At 34.5% G+C, this 19,468-nt stretch overlaps 1 protein-coding gene across 2 annotated transcripts; it reads right to left on the bottom strand.

Moving 5' to 3' along the window:
* Window positions 1–2,614: 2,614 nt before the first annotated feature.
* LOC132055773 (transcription factor TCP2) lies at window positions 2,615–12,061 on the bottom strand. 2 transcript variants are annotated; one of them, XM_059447766.1, is made up of 4 exons: window positions 11,707–12,061; window positions 11,326–11,424; window positions 8,890–10,222; window positions 2,615–2,912 (listed from the first exon to the last, which is right to left on the bottom strand). In XM_059447766.1, exon 3 carries the CDS (start codon window positions 10,204–10,206, stop codon window positions 8,935–8,937), a length of 1,272 nt encoding a protein of 423 aa, XP_059303749.1. In that variant the 5' UTR covers window positions 10,207–10,222; window positions 11,326–11,424; window positions 11,707–12,061; the 3' UTR covers window positions 2,615–2,912; window positions 8,890–8,934. The 2 variants fall into 2 exon arrangements, with proteins under 2 accessions (XP_059303749.1, XP_059303742.1); XM_059447759.1 differs by lacking the exon at window positions 11,326–11,424.
* Window positions 12,062–19,468: the final 7,407 nt, after the last annotated feature.

Genomic DNA, 19,468 nt, shown 5'->3' with positions numbered 1-19,468 from the left:
GTTAAGAAAATAATTAATTTTTTCAAAATTTTATAAAAAATGCTTTTTTCACATTTTGGCAAGAAAAACATTTTTTTCCGGATTTTATTTGAAAAATAAAGTGTCTAAGAAAATGAAATCAAGATTTTTTAAGACATTTTAAAAAAATAATCAAGTTTTCCATATTTTTAACAAATCCATTTTTCCATATTTTAAAAAAAAATCATTTTTCAGTTTTTTTTTTCTTTTTCAAAAACGGGTTTTAAAAAAAAAAATTGAGTTTTAAAAATCCTTTTTTTAAAAGAAAATTCAGTTTTTTAATCCATGTTTTTAGTTTTTTTTTTTTTAAATGGGTTTAAAAAAAATCAAATTTTCAAATTAAAAAAAAAAAAGACGGGTTTTAAAACTCATTTTTTTTTTTAATGAAAATTCGTTTTTATTTTTATTTTAAAAAAAATTGACACGTAATTTGAAAAAATTAAAAAAAAAGAAGAAAACAAATAAATACACATGTGGCAAGGAGAGTGTATGTCACTCTCATATGAGAGTGGGCATCGAGCGTTTGGGGGTAATTATTAGTTTTAAATAAGTTTAGGGGGTTCCAGGAAAGGTAACCAGCAAATTCGGGGGGGGGGGTAACGGTGCCTTATCCCTACATAATACATTGAACTTCTTATCATTCATCAAATAACTGAGCAATAACTAATTTATTGTTAAGAAAAAGAAAACAAATATGCAAATGCTCTCTTCGTTGTGTTCATGTGATTTATTATGAGATAATTGTACCCTATGTTAATTAGGGTAATAATGCTATCAAAATTGACCCACATTTTTAAATCTTACAAAAAATGACCCAAACTTTTTCTCCGACCACCTGAGCATCGTACCCCTCCCTGCTACGGTTCCCAACCTCCGCCACCGTGTTCGCCGTCTTCCCCTCTCGCCGGCGAGTCAACTTCTTCCACTACCGACCGCCTGAGCACCGTACCCCTCCTTGCTGCGCTACCCAACCTTCGCCACTGCCGCCGTGCCGGCGCAGAGATTCAACTTCTTTCACCACCTACCGCTTAGTTAGATCGGGGCAGAAATTACCTAGATCTAGATCTGTCCTTGCTAGATCTAGATCTATCAGAAAACTCATCGAGGTGATAGGTGCAGCGCAGGTGGCGGAGATGAAATTACCGGCGGTGGGGGTCGCCGAAGGTGTCTGAAGTCAGCGATAGAGAAACTGGTAGGTGCAGGGTAGTGGGTGTATAGTAATGTATAATATTGTATAATAGTGTATATGGGTGTATACACCCCTCTTATACACTATTATACATTTCTAGACACCTATATACATAATGTATCTGTCTTGTATACTTATGTATATAGGTGTATAAATATGTATAATTCTTATTCAAAACCAGTTTAGATCTATGTTTATACTCACTAATACAATATTGTATAATTGTGTATAAACATGTATACATGCATAGTTTCTTGTATAATACTGTATAACTAAAAAATTTAGTGTATACACCTACACATTATATACCTTCAAACAACTATATACATAATGTACTTGTCTTTTGTATATCAGTGTATAACACTGTATAAAAGTATTTTTAGGCCAAAGCTTTGCAATGTAAGTTTTGGATTATTTTTGTGCAATATAAGTGAGCAAATAATATATTTCTGAAATTTCCCATTTATTAATGAGTAAGTCAGGATTGTCAATTTCTGCATCAGAAAGAAAAAGAAACAAGATTAAAAACAGGAGTATCATTTTTAGGAAATACTCCAGTATATACCACTAGAAAATGCCTAGATAAAGCAATGATTGCTGAGTGTAATAATTTTTTACATATTATTAGACTATCTAAAAAATAATTCTAGGGAACCATTCATTAAAGAGTGAGATTTATAACATGGAGAATAAGGTTGATTACTACAGCAAACTACACTGATACCAAAAATTATTTACAATGTTTAGTATAAATACGTTAAATCCATACAAAGAAGCCCCTTCTGAGCAAAAAAACTGCAAGTTAAATCACTTAAAAACAAATAAAAGTTGCATAACAGAATGAACTCGACATCCATCAGGGCTAAGAAAATGATAAAAAGGGTCCATTAATTTCAAATAGTCCCTTAAGTATGCATTGAACAATTTTAATCCTTTAAATTTGTCAAAAGTTAAAAAAAGATCTAATCATACACACCAAGAAAGTCCACTTAAATCCTAAAATATGCAACACAAAAAATTGAAGTAGACACTAAAAAGAAACAGTAACAAAATTTACACCTCAAAAAACTACACCAAACTCTAGAATTAAATAAAAAATAGCATAAACCACAAACATTGTACCTATTCTCTCTGAATGTGAGTTCCCGTAATTTCCTTTATTTTTTTCATAGTTGCTATCAAATATAACAGATAGAGTCCGGTAATTATTTGACCAAAACTAACAGTGTTAACTTTTGACAAACATAAAGGACCAAAACAGTTCAATACATACTTAAGGGACTATATTTAACCTACCCTCAAACATGACCATTTTTGTCATTTTCTCATCAGGGCTACTCCTTTTTCTAATAGAAATAATCACTGTTGAATATCATCAACAACACAACTAAATCAAAATGCAAGGCATTTCAAGTTGGCAAATTCCAGCATCTTAGGTTCAATATGAAGGCCTCAAGCAATGTTAGACAAATGAGGTCTCATAGAAAAACACACACGACCTTGCGGAGTTTCAAACCCTGCGCCGGCTAAAGTGGGGCTAGAAACAAACAAGGATTTCTCCATAAAAAAAAAGGTGCCTACTTATAGTAATCAAAAATGAACAATGCATAATAAGGAATTAAGAAGCATAATATATAGAGTCTGTAGCAGAGAAAGGCATGCATGCTTCCTTTGGGACTCAGAGCCTGCTTCCATCTTCAATTGCCTGCATCAATTATAAAAGATTGACAAAGACTAATCAGGTTAATAGCAGTAAAACAGGTTTTGAGAAACTAAATATAATATATATGTGAACCAAGTCGACTCATTGTGTGATAATAAATATGAATTTTATCAATGATGCACAACAAATTGATTTTGACTTGCGTACTTCCCTATATAGAGACATGTTGTTCATAGAGGCAAGTCCAAATTCTAGAGTTAATAAGCGGATTCAAAATGAGTGTGACCGTAATGTATCTACATATAGATTCAGTTGAACTCGCAGAATCTGCCCTAAACCCTATCTTTGGTTATTCACCAATATTTATCTCCTCCAATTGAATAACTATCTACGAAATAGAAGGCATCTGGAACCACCACCACCACCAACAACATATCCAGTATAATCCCACAAGTGGGATCTGTGGAGGGTAGAGTGTACGCAGATCTTATCCTTACCTTGGAAGGTAGAGAGACTGTTTCTGATAGACCCTCAGCTCAAAAAACAAAGCAGGTCAAAAAGGAACAGTAACTACAACAAACAGTACGCTAAGCCATTATTATGAGGAGATGCTATATCCAAGTCTCACATGTCGTGAGAGAAGGAAATAAACTAGCAGACTACTTAGCTAATTTTGCACTTCATCAAGGGCATGCAGAGTTATACAGGTTTCAAGACCTGGATATGCAAGCCAAGAAGATACTCAACAGTGATAAGTTACAATGCCCATATCTCAGAGTTAGAGCTGTGAAAGGATGATGAAGAGAAACAGAGGTACATACTACAATGGTGAAGGAAGATTACAGGATATACAAGGCCAAGCAGGAAGCTGGTTCAAGCTTATCATATATGTTAGTTGCTTTAGTTTATGTACAACCAATTTAAGACAATTTAAAAGTCTTAAATTGGTTCTAGACCTCTAGTTTCTGTTGTTTTGGTAAATTCTAATTACTTTCATTACATAAAGACTTATTATGTTTTTGGATTATGTGATAAAACCAACCAGTAAGTATGATATTTAGTGGCATAGAAAAGGGCAGCCCGGTGTACTAAGCTCCCGCTATGCGCGGGGTCCAAGGAAGAGCCGGACCACAATACTTAGTGGTATATTAGCTCAAAAAAAAAAAAAAGTCTACGAGTTGGTCCGGCGAACCCCGCGCGTAGCGGGAGCTTAGTGCACCGGACTGCCCTTTGTCTACGAGTTGAAAACCTTAGCAAAGTCAACAACTGCCTAAGCTTGACATTAGTTAACTTATAGTAACAAAATGGAAGATCTCCTGTTACTCTCACAGCATAGTGGGAAAAGAAAGCTATTACTGGATGAAGCCATGAGATGTGCTAGAACAATATGCCTCTGAATTCACATACTACAGTTTACTTCAGTATTGCTTGTGGCATTACATAATAAATGAACAATATTAACAGCCTAGTTAAGTAATGACTGACTAAACAATATCGCAAATACTCATAGATATATAGCAAGGCAAAACCTTGGCATAGTCTAAGCAAAAACATCTGAAAGTTATAATAAAGCATATTAAGCAATACTGTTCAGTGTTGTCAAAGGATTGCTTAAAGCCGCCTTAAGCCTTGGCGATAGGTGAAAAATAGGTTGTATGCTCTACCTCGCTTAGCGCATAGTTCAAAACTTGGTGGATATATAATGGTCCGCTCCTCAATTCTTCTCCACTTAAATATCCGACTTTTGTCTTTCGATTTAATCAACACATCATGCAGTACACTCGTACCGCAAGACTCAACGCTTGGGTGAGATGCATCTTCCTTTTTCTTTATGTTAGAAAAAGTATAAAAAGTTAGAATTGTCTTTTTTAATTAAGGAGTTAGGGTGCCATTACATTTGTATCGATATAATGAGAAGGGTACTATAATATTTTTATTAATATATAAGACATCATTTCATTAAACCATTGATATATTGCAAACAGAATTCATGACTCAGTGCTTAGTCTTAACCACTAGCTGTAGTACGCTTCGATAATTTTTTTTCAATATCTAACATTTTCATTATAGGTATATATGTCAGTGTTATGCCCCTACCTTAAAACTTCGTTGGCTTAGTAATTGAAGAGCTTAAAATTTCTAACTTAAGCCTACAGCAATTAGCCACTGGCATGATCATGAATATAAAGTTAAGATGGATGGGATTTGGGAAGATCCAACTCACAAGTCATCCCCTCCTTAATTAGAAGCACTTGTCTATAATTTACCATATGAATAGAAGTGTAATGAGGTCCTATCTCAAGACTAAAGCGGAGTAACTATTTTTACTAATAGTGGCGTTTGATTCAATTTGCACACACCTTAATTGTTTCACAAAGTATATGCTACCATTCATTAACACAAGTTGTCAAGGCAAAATCTTATATAAGCAAATAAGATGAAATTACTTAGTACAGTAACATTTTAGTTATATCACGAAGGACTTCACCAAAAGCACTTCACTACCTAGACAGCTAGACTGTGGCCTTAGACACTAGATGCTCATAATTTATGCTATCTAAGGAAAGAGAAAAAGGTCAAAGGAATTAAAGGAGGTATTTAGGATTTCAAGAGCATGCCTCTCTATTTAGCTCTCTCCCTTATATTTTCTAACCTCATAAAAACAAAAGAAACAAATATAGAGACATTCTTTTGCCTCAATAATGTAAACCATATTGTATAAGAAACATGCAATTGTATGTTATAATTAGGTGCCGTTTGGACATGAGATTCCAAATCATGATTTCAAGTTTTGATTTCTAGTTTATGCTTGTTTATCACATTTTGAATAAAACTTCAATTTCAACTTGAAATTCTGATTTCAAAGTTCAAATTTCAAATTCACCTTAGGTAGAATTTTAACTTCAAATTTGTGATTTGACATTTTCTAAAATTAGTTGACAAAAGAAACATTTTCTAAAATATAAAACTTGGCCCATAATTTTAAATATTACAAAGAAAAAGACCCATCTTTATTATAAAAGTAATTACGCAACTCATACTCCACCAACCCACTTTCCCCCTTCCATAAAACACACCAAAAAAGAAATTGGTGCACTGCGCGGAATCCTTTGTTAATCGTTAATTTAGGTAGGTTTGCGTGTTTGATAAGCTTGTATAAAAGTTGGGAGAAGTTTTGATAGTTTTTACAAATTGTGGGTTTTCATGATTATGAGGAAAGGTACAATTTGATTCCAAATCTTTGGTTGCAAAACTTATGACCAAACACAATTTCAATGTCAAATTAATCTTCACACAAATCAATAATTTCAGGTTCATGTCCAAAAACCTACTTGATTGTTTGAACTTTTCATTTTAAGTAAATTGAACTGGAAATCCTAACAATAATAATAACTTTGTTTTAGCTAGCATTTGACCATAGATTCTCAAAAAAAAAAAAAAACTTATTTGGTCATAGTTTTTGAAAACATATTTCACTTCTTGTTTTGGAAAACATGAAACATTACTTATACCTGTAAGTTCTAAAAACTATCAAGAATACTCAACCATACAAAACATACCTACTTGCTAATCGCAAATTATGCAGAACATGATATTTTAACAACAACTACTAACAACACGCTTACTAGCTACTACAATTCAAATTACAATACAAAGATTCATTTTTGTCTTTGTAACAGATTTCTACAGTTGGCAGAATAATTTTCCCTGGGGTTTCTTCTTCTACTGTTTGGGCATAACTTAGCTCATTCACTTTATAGAAGAGACTGCTTTAATTGTGAAAATATGATAGATACGACTTTAATGGAGGACCATGGTAGATAGAATTAACTAGCTCATAAATAGATGGAGCTTTTTTATAAAATACAAAAGTTTGGGATAATTTTTGAAGTTTTGAAAAGGCCAAAACATAAATCTTGGCCCCAAAAAAGGGTTGAGCTAGAATTTGAGATTTGAAGATTTATTTTCAAAATTTATAAAAATTTTATGGCCAAACAAAGATTTAAAAATAAATCTTCAAAATATGTTCCTAAAAGCTATAGCCAAACGGTAGCTTAGTTCCAAATAGGTTGGTATTTATTATATGAATCTTCACGGGCAATTTGCAGGATTGTCCTTCGCTGGGGTGGTCTTTAATTTTTGCGCCTCAAATCAGTGGTCTTTAATTTTTGCCCCTTAAATTAGTGGTCTTTGCTAAAGTCCCTTGATTTCAAGTTCGAACTCCGACTCAGTCAAAAATTTAAAAAATAATCACAAGGCATAAATTGGGATTCGCAGGGACACCAATTTTTTTTTTTTTTTTTGGAATAAGAAAGGAAAACGCAGGATCCCAACTTATGCCTTAAGTTTCAAAAAAAAAAAAAAAAAAAATATTTTGCTGGAATTTTATAAACATCCGCCTTAAAGCCTAATTTTGGATAAACGTTTGCCTTCAGGCATAAGTTGGGATCCTTGCGATTTTTTTTTTTTTTTATATACGAGCCTGGGCTCAAACCCAGTACCTCTAAGTGTTAAGTAAAGGGCAAATATTAAAGACCACCAATTTGAGGTATAAAAATTAAAGACCACCCCAAAAGAAGGACAATCCGCGCAAAAAAACAATATTCACTAACCATGTTTTGTCATTTAAAATCATCTCAAGCGAGTATTATAAATAATTAATTGGAAATTCTAACTTACCTAAATTATTCTTCCTCTATTTATGCAATCTCATCAATTAAACATTAAATTATTTACAGTGTACTGTCCAAAATCAGACTTGCTCTATGCTGCCGTTTGACAATAACTTATATATTTACTGTGATGTTGTAATACTCCAATTGTTTGATCTTCTATGACAAGTATTATATTTTGTTCTATTCCAAAAGAATAATACTTTTTTGTATTTAAAAATTCTATTAACTTTAATGTTAACGATACAAATTATCATGCCATATTTAAGAGTTAAAGAGTATAGGTTTTGGGAATACTTTTGTTATGCGGTACATAATATAAATTCAACTTATGCGTCAAATGTGTCAAAAAATCTTTTTTTTTTTTAAAAAAAAAAATTGAAAAATTGAGCCTTATTAAACACTATATGAAACCAAAGAATTACTATCAATCTTCATATTTAATACTCCCTTATGAGGGTGTTTGACTGGGCAACGAGTTTTAAAAAAGAAAGACTTTTAAATCTTGTTGTTTAAAACAAGTCAAAAAAATTACTGAAGCTAGAAATTATTTCATCCAGGATAAAATAAAAATTTTAGAGTTAAATTATTATTAGATATAGAAAAATGTCACTTTTTTGAGACTGACTAAAATGAAATAGTATCCTATAAATTGGGTCTCGGTATTTTTACCAGCCAGCTATTATAATCTTGTCTTGCAAAATGGCTGCAATTAATTTATTTTACTATGCATACTATAGGGCTAAAGTGTCTTAGGTTTTGTTAGACCTAAGCTAGCTAAGCAAGAACTCAAAACCCAAAGCTCCTAACCCTAGCTAGCAAAGTCCTCTCAAAGCAAGATAAAGAGCGCCGTTGAACTGACAAGTGTTGTCTGTTTATTGCATTAAATGTGACATCCTATGGTGGGACACTAACTAAAAAAGACAAAAGAAATAGGGATTTAAAAAATAAAAAGTAGCATCTAATCTAATCTAGTCTAAAACCTCCACCATTGTTAAAGTGCCCCTTTCATTCCAACTATTAACACCTGTCTATGGCTACAGACATGCTAAGCAAGAAGGAAACCAAACAAAGAGACAACTACCCAGCCTATTCCCATTCGCAGGAAACCGTGCAACTTATCTTAAAAACAAATACTCCGTACTAAAACACATGCCCCAATAGTTTTTTTCTAACTTTTTATGAAACCAAGAAATCTACAAGCTCTTTCATGGGACTAAAACACATTAATCTAAGTTTAAAAAAAAAAAAATGCAAGAAAACAGAAAAAAATGAGTCTTTTTTGGAATGTAAAAAATGGGTTTTATGTAGAATGATAGTAGAGTATTTCAAGAATTGAAAATTACCATGGATGAAGATGAGCAGTAAAAGGAACTTGCTTTTGAATGAAGTTAGTTCTTTCCTTTTCCTTTCTGATCTGAATGCCTGTTGCCGTTGCCATTGCCATAACCATTACCATAAAAGAGCTGTAAACGAGCATCATATTCAGTTGTGCTGCCTGGAAATAAACTTTGTAACCCGTCAAACCTTTGGAAGTGATGAGGCAAAGCAGACGGCGAAGAGGATGAATTGGACTGAAGGGTCCCCCTATTGAAACCAGCAAAGCTGGATGCTGGAGATGATGAAGAAATACTGAAGTTCAAGTTGTGCTCATTATTACTAGTAGTGCTTTGATGACCATTACAATTACTTCCCCCAATGGCGTTGTCGCCACTGAAGGGGAAGTGGTGAAGCTCGGGTTGATGGTCCCCCGTCAGACTAAACATTGCTGAAGACACCACTTGTAGAGGATTTCCCAAATAAATTTGACCCGAGAAGCCAGTAGAGTTGTTGATTGCACGAGTAGATGATGGGCCTAATGAGGTAAAGTATTCCAAGGAATTTGTAGACCATTGCCTCGGCGTGTTTTGGTGAATGGAGCCATTAGGACTTGTGTTACTGTTGTTGTTGTTATTGTTCATACCACCTGTCAATAGCTCGGTGAAAGAAGAGCTAGGATGCATATTTTGGTGATGAGCAACAACAGAAGACTTGTTTTCTTTCTCCTTTTCCTTCTTTGTGGCTCTTTCCTTTGCTCGCTCCCGTGCCTTGATCCGACTATCCGATCTGGAAAGTGACAATCCAGAACCTTTGCTAGTCTCAGAATTGCTACTACAAGGTTGTTGCTGCTGCTGCTGGTTGTAATTCGGATCATCATCATCCATTTCAACATCAGCTGAATCGAAACCCGGTTCAGTTCCAACACTTGACCTTTTCTCATCACTGAGCTGAAGTGTATCTGGAAATGCTTCCAGAGGTGGAAGCTCAGCAATAGAAGGAGCGGCTGCTTTTAGTAGCCACTCCACGGCCTTGCTCGGCTGATCACAGCCGAGCCTGTCTTGCAAATCATAGAACTGTATAGCCGTGTTCACAGAAAGGCGAACACGTCTATCTCTTAACCCCTTTGAAGTCAATACTTTGCTATGCCTATCTTTCCCTCCAGATGCACGAGAAACTCTAACAATTCTTGATGAAGGCCAACCATAAAGTTTACCAATACCACTAAGGCCACTCTTTTTGACTTCACCTGCATCATCTACTTCATATTGGTACTGCTCATCATCCCCTTTGTTGCTGATTCTTGGAAACTTACACTCTTGAGTTTGCATCTCATCCATCTCCATACTACCACTTTCATACCTTGCTCAAACAAAAAATCAAAATCAAGAAAACACCCACCTTTCAAAATTCATTTCTTTACCCAAATTTTCTTTAAGTAGTACTGTTAAGAGAAAACCACAAAAAGGGTATTTTTCTATGATGGATTTGGATCTTGAATTAGGGTTCAAAGATGGAGAAAAAAATAGAAGTAGATAAAACTATGAGCTGGTGTAGGGGGTTCTTGGGCTTGGGGGACTTTATGTAGACATGGGTTTTAGATGTCCTTTGCATTGATCATGATTACACACTACTTTGGCTTTTATAACTGATAGTACACACATATAAAGAGAAGGAAATTTTATATGTAAAAAGGTGTTTTTTGCGGATTGATATATGACATTCAGTACAGAAGGCTTCTTTTATCAGTGCTTTCAATACAAAGGCCTATGTATTTGTTCAGAACTCTTCTCATCTCAGCACCACAGACTTGTTATACTGTAGAAAAACAGTCAAAACCATAGCCACAAAAAAAACTAGAAAACTTTTTTTTTTAAATGACAAACAAAAAAACAAGAAATGAAGAAGCGTCAGAAGCTTTAATCTTGAACACCCTATATTAGCTTTTCCAACATATCATTAAATCTCATAAGCTGGAAAAGCTAATGGTAGTTAGTACTAGTATTGATGAAAAAATCTCTTTATTTTTCTTCTTTTCTTTAAAGACTGACCTTACTTTGAGCTGAAACACCTAGCTTTTCATAGGGCTTTAGATCTAAGCTTTTGTCTAAACAAAGACAGTGCTAGTAAGCTAATCTAAGAAGAAGAAAGAAGGTAGAGTAGAGAGCCTTTTTTTTTTGTGTGTGTAATTAAAGATTTGCTGACCCTAGAAATGCATAAGTTATTGCTATGCTCAAAAAGAAAGAAGATAAACTATACAACAAAAACAAATAAAATAAAGAGTGGTGGGAGTTAAGTATATTACTATATACTTAGTTTTTTTATTTTTATCTAAAGGTTCCCTATTGGGGTTCTATCATTACTATATACTCTATACCATTAATTAAATAGATAATTAAATGTTCTTGTTTTAGTGGTTGTGTCTGTATACAACAACAGCAATATATTTCTATACATTCATTTACCATTTTGTTGTCTCTTCAACAGATGCAGTTAAACAACAAAATGCAAATCCACAACTGTTGGATCTGTGAGTTTTGTGCTTCTACACAGTAGATCAGCTACTGATTTCACATAAAATCAAATTTTATGGATAAAAATCCTTTCCTTTTATCTTCAAGTGAGCAAAATATCTTCAATGATTAGCCAAATTGGCAGTGCAGAAAAACAAAACTTTCCAAGAAAAAGAATTACTGTAGCATCTTGAACACGTTTAAAAAGTTCTTTTGAGCTACAATTCACAAAAATTACATTTGCAAAACCCAAAAATGTGATTTTTTCTTTTTCACCTGTACAAGAAGAAGAAGAAGATGAAGTAACTAAAGTTCAAAGTTCAAGATTGTTACCCGAATTTCCTGTAACTTTGCTTCCTTATGTCACAACTTTTATAATTCCAAAGCCATAATCAGTTTTCTCTCACCACCCCATCAAATCCAAACCAAAAAAAAGAAAAGGAACAAAAAAGATGTTTAAAATATATATTAAAAAAAATGCTCTCAAGTTTTGGGTAACTATCCTCAACCCTTATTAGACCGTTAAAAGAAAAGTATAAGTCCTCATGATGAAACCTTCAAGTTCCTTTTCTTATACTTTTTTTTTTCTCCAGATTTTTTGGGTTGGCAATTTAAATAGTACTTAAATTTTTTTTTTAAAAATGTGAAGAGAGAGAGAGTATAAAGCCCTAAGGTCAGGTCATGAACATTCGGACATATCACCAGTCTTATCGTGTATAAGTACAAAAATAACTCCATTTTCACTTTTCCACTTATTTTTTATTATGCCAAGCCAAGATATTTTTTCCCCTTCTAGCTGCCCTCTTTATTTTTCTATTTCCTTTTTAGTTATTATTTCCCTTAAGTCTCAATTTGTTAGTAACAATTTTTTTTTATTTTTTTATGATAATGACTGATCTTTAGTTTGCAAAATAAAGCTAATACTACTTCGATTACATTTTATGTGATTTTATTTATCTAAGCACGTAGATTGAGATCAATTTAAAAAAAAAAACATTTATGATATTAAACATCTCATAATATTAGCAGGGACGAGCTAGAGTGTTGGCTACGTGTTCAACTAAACTCAATAGCTTGAATTCAAACTCTGTGTTATTTCTATAGCAATACTACTTTATTGTGCTCTTATGCATTACCAACAATTTCTACGACTTTCCTAGAGGTAAGTTGAGTCTTCTAAACATGAAAAGTCCTCACGATCTAATGGTGGCTCACTTTAACTGGAAGGGACTGATGACCTTTGGATCGGCTACCTGGTCACTACCTGTATCCCCTACACATGCCCGAACATAACAACCAAGAGTCTAAAGACCCAATAAGATCATTGACTCGCCCTCTCATCTTACCTCTCGGGAAAGTCTTAGAAATTGTTTGTAATGCATCAGAGCACAATAACGTAGTACTGGTACAATATCATAGAATCTAAAATATGCTCACGAGATATGATACGTAAATATCCATGGGTTTTCCTGTCTTTCAGAGCGGGCTGATGTACCCAGATTTTAACCGGGTCTCTATAACTCTAACATCTACCTCTGACTTACCTTATTGGGCCAGACAAAGTATGCTCAACTGATGGACGATAAAGTGGGTTAAACAGCTAAGCAATATCATGTCACAACTCTGAATCTGCTACAAATATCTAATCATGCAAAACTACACTATAAGGCTCACGGTCAAATATTAGACACTTGAAACTAGCCAATCTAGATTATGCTTTTCCACTCACACAAACTAGCTAGTTTAAATGCACATAAACAACACATAACATATGCTTTTATGAAAAGCAAACAAACTAGGAGTTACAAGCTTACTTACGTGATTTCTGTTAGAGAAAACCTTACTTGAATCGCCACAGTCCATCCAAATAAGCTCCAATGAGATCAATATATTTAGATTCATTAATAACGGGCCCAAATTATTCTAGGGGAACTATTCCCATAATTTCATAACACCTCGACATTAAAGTCAACTCTGATTGACCAACAAGTCAACCTTTGGTTCGAGTGGTCAGAACTCGAAACAGATTACATGAGAGTATTACCCATTAGCTACATAATTCATATCTACAAACTAAATCCAGTTTTGATGCCATTTGCATACTTAAATGGATCATTAAAGTCTCTTAAGTTTTGGATAAAAAAGCAATCAAATCTAGTGATTAAACAGTGTAAATTGCGAATAAATAATGTATAATCACCACAAAAGAGTTAGGATATGATTACCTTAAAAAACCCCTTGAAATATCATTGCTTTCCGGCCAAAATCTCTCCAAGAGTCACCAAAAATCATGCCAAAACCCTCAATAGGATGAAAATACACTCTTGGGATGAAAATGTCATTTTTATACTTGTCTGGCATCACTTTTGTGACCAGGCTTTCGCATTCACTACCAAGCTTTTGCTTTCGTGACCAAATTGCACCAGTATCAGATTTTTATGCTAAAATGGTCATAACCCTCTGATGCGCCTTCAGAATTCTACGATTCTTGCTCCTACTGTTTCAAAATAACGTTAAAGATCTAATGGTTCAATGAAAGGAGCTCATTAACTTGGTGTGATACCATTTATGCTCAAACGACGTCAAACACCAAATACGATTGTAACACGATACAAAAGTTGTTTGAAACTTATTGGAATCTAACTAATTTTGCAAGCAGGTCCCAAATAGCTATCTCGAGCTACTAGAAGTTCTCAGAACATGATTCGGACTTCTAAAATAGCCAGTTCATAACATTATCCCCTACTTAGAAAGGTGTTCATCCCTGTAGGTGCCTAGAGTCTTCAATACAAGTCAGAATTAGATAAGACCAAATCCTACAAGTAAAAAAACAACGTTATGGAACTAACATACTAGTTAAACTCAAATCCAACTACCTTCAAGTAAATCAAGATGTTGACAAGAAAATTTGCAATTGTAAATTAAGTTTCAATGGTGTCGAATAGCCTCTAAGCCCCTCAGGTCTCAACCCGAATAGACACACAAGTCCAAAATCATCATACGAACCTACCTGGAACCTTCTAATAATGAATCTAAACCTTTTTACTCAAAATATTGACTTTGATCAGCTATCTTAACTTTAGGCTTCTTGCTCAAGTTTAATAATTTCAAAATACTCATGAACCTCTCGGGACCGTGTCATCCATACACATAAGTTATAAATCATCAATTGAACCTACAGAAAGTTTAAATAGGGTAATATGATTCTAAAACTCAAAACAACCGGTTGGACGTTACATTGATACTCCCTATGTGACTTCCTGACCGACATCGGAGGTTGATGTCAATTTTGCTGAGAATGGTGAACGAGTATTTGGAATAATATGTTCAATGGTGGTGTTAGGTGATAGTGCAAAGTTATTGTGAGTCAAATTGTTATCAATGACATTCACATTTTTATGATCAATTATAGTGACGTCTGCAGTCATAGTAGTGTTAATATCAGGATAATCAACAAGGGATTAAATTAAGGATGGAGGAAAAAGTACCTTAGTTAGAAGGTAATGCATAAGGGAAGACACTCCCATGAAATACTATGTCTCTAGAAATAGGTATCCTTTTAGTGGCTAGACATAGCACTTTGTATCCTTTTATTCCGCAGCCATAACCTACAAGGGCATGAGGGGTAGTTCTACGCTCAAATTTATCCAAAGGACATGAGGGGTAGTTCTACGCTCAAATTTATCTCTATAGACCTTTGGTATAGTGGGATAACATAAACAACAAAAGCTTCTAAAATAGGAGCAATATGGTTTGGATTTATACATGATTTCAAAGGGACATGTATTTTTCAAGTATGTGTTTGAAAGTCTATTGATAATGTGAGTGGCGGTTAAGATGCAGTCACCTCAATATTTAAATGGGATTTTTGACTAGAGGAAGAGTGCTCTAGTTGTCTCAAGAAGATATTTGTGTTTTCTTTCTATCACACAATTTTGTTATGGCGTATATAGATAATTTTTTGGTGAAATTTTTTTGGTGAATAATGTCCTTTGATAGAAAGAGTAGAGAAACTTCATAATGTCCTTGAATTCCAGCTCATTATATGATCTAACAGTTTTAATTGAAACTTTGAATTGGTTTTCAATCATACAAATAAAGGCTTTCACAACTTGAAGGGCATTGCTTTTGTAACTTAACAGGTGTGTCAAGGTAGATTAATTGGAATCATCTATCATACTGAGAAAGTATTTTATAATTATAATGTGTTTGTCACAACCCAAACCGGAGGCCACGACTGACACCCGATGCCCTGCCTGACCGAGGGCCACCCTACCATTCATTCTTTTTCTATTATTCTTACGTGAAACCATAATCCATTTATCCCTTATTTATTATCAATTCAACATAAAACTCAATAAAACTCTTCGTAGGAAATATACAAGAACATGCGGACCTACATGGTCGCTACAGACGACTTTCGACATCTCGACACACTGTACACAGGACATCGTCTGTAAAGTCTCTAACATAGACCAAGATACCATAACATAAGTCGGGATAGGGCCCCGACATACCCATAATGCATATGACACATATATGTACCTACGTACTCCGACTCGGCAATACTCCTAATAGAAATAGAGTTTACTAACCTAGCTGATAGCCCAGGAACATCCTACAGCAAGTGTCCTCTACTCTTGTCTACACCTGTGTGGCATGAAACACATCCCCTCCTAGCAAAGGGACGTCAGTACAAATAATGTATCGAGTATGTAAGGCAAAAATGAATCAATATATCAGGACTCAACTGATAAAAAGAACGTAAGAATCAACCTGTACCTGTGACTGCCACTGAAGGCCATGAATATGCATAATGTGCTTTTAAAAACATTACATATGTATATATATACCTTTACCCATTCGCTCCGTCAAGCATCATATCAGATCGGTCCTTCGGGCATCATAATCATCATATACTAGTTGATCAGGTGGTTTGCGTATATAACGCCGTAGCCCTTTCCCTTCCCCATAAAATCATGATATATAAGTGTGTGTGTGTGTGTGTGTGTGCATATTTGTGTGTGTGTGTGTGTGTGTGTGTGTGTGTGTGTGTGTGTGTGTGTGTGTGTGTGTGTGTATATATATATATATATATATATATGCATGACAGAACTTATAAGACCCGGAACTCCCTTCGGAGGAACTTTCAAGTTGAACGCCTTCGACTTGCATAATAAGCATCATTATTATTAACAGGTGCCCCCTTCGGGACGTTATAACCAATCATGAAAGTGTATCTAAAAGATGATAACTCTAAGTGTTCCCTTCGGGACTTAGCAACTCAAGGAACAACATACTTTAAAGCTCAATTATATGAATGACAAAGAATAGACCACTCTAATGCTCTAAGAGTAGAGTCGTTATGGAGTAACATTCAATTACGTTTCGTTTTGTCTCATATGGGTCATGCCAAAAGAAAGAAGGAATAGCCTTAACATACCTGGTTCGTTTATCGATAGTATTAATCCCTTTGTCGCTCAACGTTCGTCAATCTAGACAAGACAATCAAGAACTAAATTCAATCCATTACTATGTCCATAGGCTACATTCAAACTAGTAGGTGTCACGTATAAATGTGGGTGGCATTTCCTCTATAATATTGACTCCTGTCCAACGCCAAATTCAGTCAACCACAATAGCATAATGTTTACAATAGCATACATGTAATTGTCTCATAAAGATAGTCCTTAAAAACTTTATAATCCTAATCCAACATCCCACGAGTAACATGCTTGGTTCTACTTTCCCGATTAAAGATTATGCCTTTCTTTTTGGTAATCTAACCACGAATACATGAACATATATGCAACAACATCAGAAATGTCTAATTCATACTATTAACCATGTATTTCATTTAGTATAATACTCATAATCATCTCAAATCAGTCCATCCATATAATACCAACATATATGTAGTTTTTTACTTTAATCTCAAGATTCATCAACTAGGCAATATCATCAACACTTTTAGTCCATCAAACATGCAGATAAGGGTTGAAATCTTACCTTTGTAATGTTACTTCATCCCAAGGTATCCTTTCAAATCAGCAACACAACATAAACTTCAAAGTTCCCTTCCTATCAATAGCTCTCTTATCATTCTCTTACTTGAAAGTGGTTTATTTGGGGTTAGATCTTGTAGAACTTGGTCTATGAACTTAGGAGAGGTTTGGGGGTTGTGTATAGAGAATTTTAAGGTCAGGGGAAATGTGTAAATGAAAAGAAATGAACTGGATATCAATATTTGTAACCACAAAGGTCGGTTTGGTCCGCCACCGCCTAGGTTTCACGGTCTGTGCATTGCAATCGTACAATTTTGTACGGGCCGTAATTTTCACCGTACTTCTCCAAATTGCGATCTGTCAGTTGCATTGGAAAGAAAACTCACTAAACTTCAATTTACATAGGTTATGAATCCCATAACTCCTCATATTCTAGGAGATATACCTCCCTCAAAGTCCTATCTAGAATTCTGTCAAGTTTTCCCATTGTTTTGGCAAACTTAATTTCTTTGATTCGCTTGATCCTGGAACAGTTAGATACTTTATTAATACTTGTTTAAAGTCTTACTTAACCTTATAAGGGTTCCGTGGGTTATTCCACGGGCCGTGAATCCCACCGTGAAACAGTCCACTTGCCAATTTCCGACAAAACGTATTCTTTTTGATTCGTTTAGCTTCCAACTCTTACATCCTCTAGGAAACATTTTGATGATCATATACTACCTTAAGACGTGCTCATAGGTTTCTTGTATGACTTCCCAAAACGTTCTCGACACGAGTCTATATCAATTGGATTATAACGATACCTCAACATACAAAGAGGGTGGAGTGCAACCCTATTATAGTTACTAATTTTAAAGGAACTTTATAACTTGCCCCACTTATGTTGACTTGCATACGACTCGAATAACGCAAAATTTTCCAAAGCCTAAGATCAGTCCGAAAGGCATAGTCGATGGACAACAGGTGAATATTCCTATACTGCCCCGGTGTTGCTACATGTATGTCCCCTACAAGTCAATGTGAAGAAGTTCAAAAATTCTGGTGGATGTGCTGGACATAAGACATTTTGTGCGAAGAAATGGTTGTTTATAAGAAAACTGAGTGGTATAGAGAATATCCCCCTCATTTTAACAGCGGTACATGACTAAGTCTATTGTGCCATAACAAATTCACATCATTTTTGAGAGACAAGCAGGAAATTTAAGAATGAACTTCATTCTACTGCATGTAATGGAATTTATTATAGTAGAATTCATATGACATGAGTGAAAATCTTTAGAGAGTGAAAATCTTTAGCAGAAGTAAAAGGAAATTATAAAACAGAATCTCGGTTCACAAAAAAAGCCAATATTGTTCTTCAAACACCTTGAACACAAGAAGTACAATCCATCCTTGTTACTACCAATCACCTGAAGTCTCTTCAGTGAACGAGTCTGGTATAAGCAATGGTGTTTGTGGAGGGTACAACACATTTAAGATGTGATGTTAGAGAATGTATAGAAATGATATTGTACTTGAATGAGGGTACAAACAGACTGTTTAGTAAAATGATCCTAGGTGTGATTATCACATCTCCAATTTCTATGACTTTCACTCTTTAACCTTTTGAAATGGACACAACCAAAAGATATGAACATTTGACAATAATGTCTTATTAAAAGTCATATGATTGGAGGCTCCTGAGTCTAAAATCCGCAAGTTAGATTTTGATTCAATGTGTTTACATGAAGGTTTGTCAAAATTAATGGAGGAAGTGAAGACTACAATGGCTGCAAAGTTCATAATTCCATTGGCAAGGTTAATGTTGTTTGAGCTTTCTCCTGCACTACTAACCAGAAAATCTTGCAGCATGTCCACTATGTGTCCATATTATTCCATCGTGAGATTTCCATTTTGATTTTCCTTTTGAGACTCGGTATTTTCCCCTTTGTTGGACAACATATTAGATGGTGTCTATGTACATTTGTAGCAATTATCTTCCCCTTATTGAACTTGAAGTTTTGAATCTAGTCTGGATTTGTGATTAACATTCTGATTGTAATTGAGATTTTAATTATTGTTATGCAAATGGTTATTTTGTGCATAGT

The sequence above is a fragment of the Lycium ferocissimum genome, chromosome 1 (assembly GCF_029784015.1).
Source record: "Lycium ferocissimum isolate CSIRO_LF1 chromosome 1, AGI_CSIRO_Lferr_CH_V1, whole genome shotgun sequence".
NCBI lineage: Eukaryota > Viridiplantae > Streptophyta > Magnoliopsida > Solanales > Solanaceae > Lycium > Lycium ferocissimum.
This window is presented reverse-complemented; position numbering and strand designations above follow the sequence as displayed.

Coding starts and splice junctions, on each gene's coding strand:
- LOC132055773 (XM_059447766.1), bottom strand. CDS start 10,206: ATGGAGATGGATGAGATGCAAACTCAAGAGTGTAAGTTTCCAAGAATC.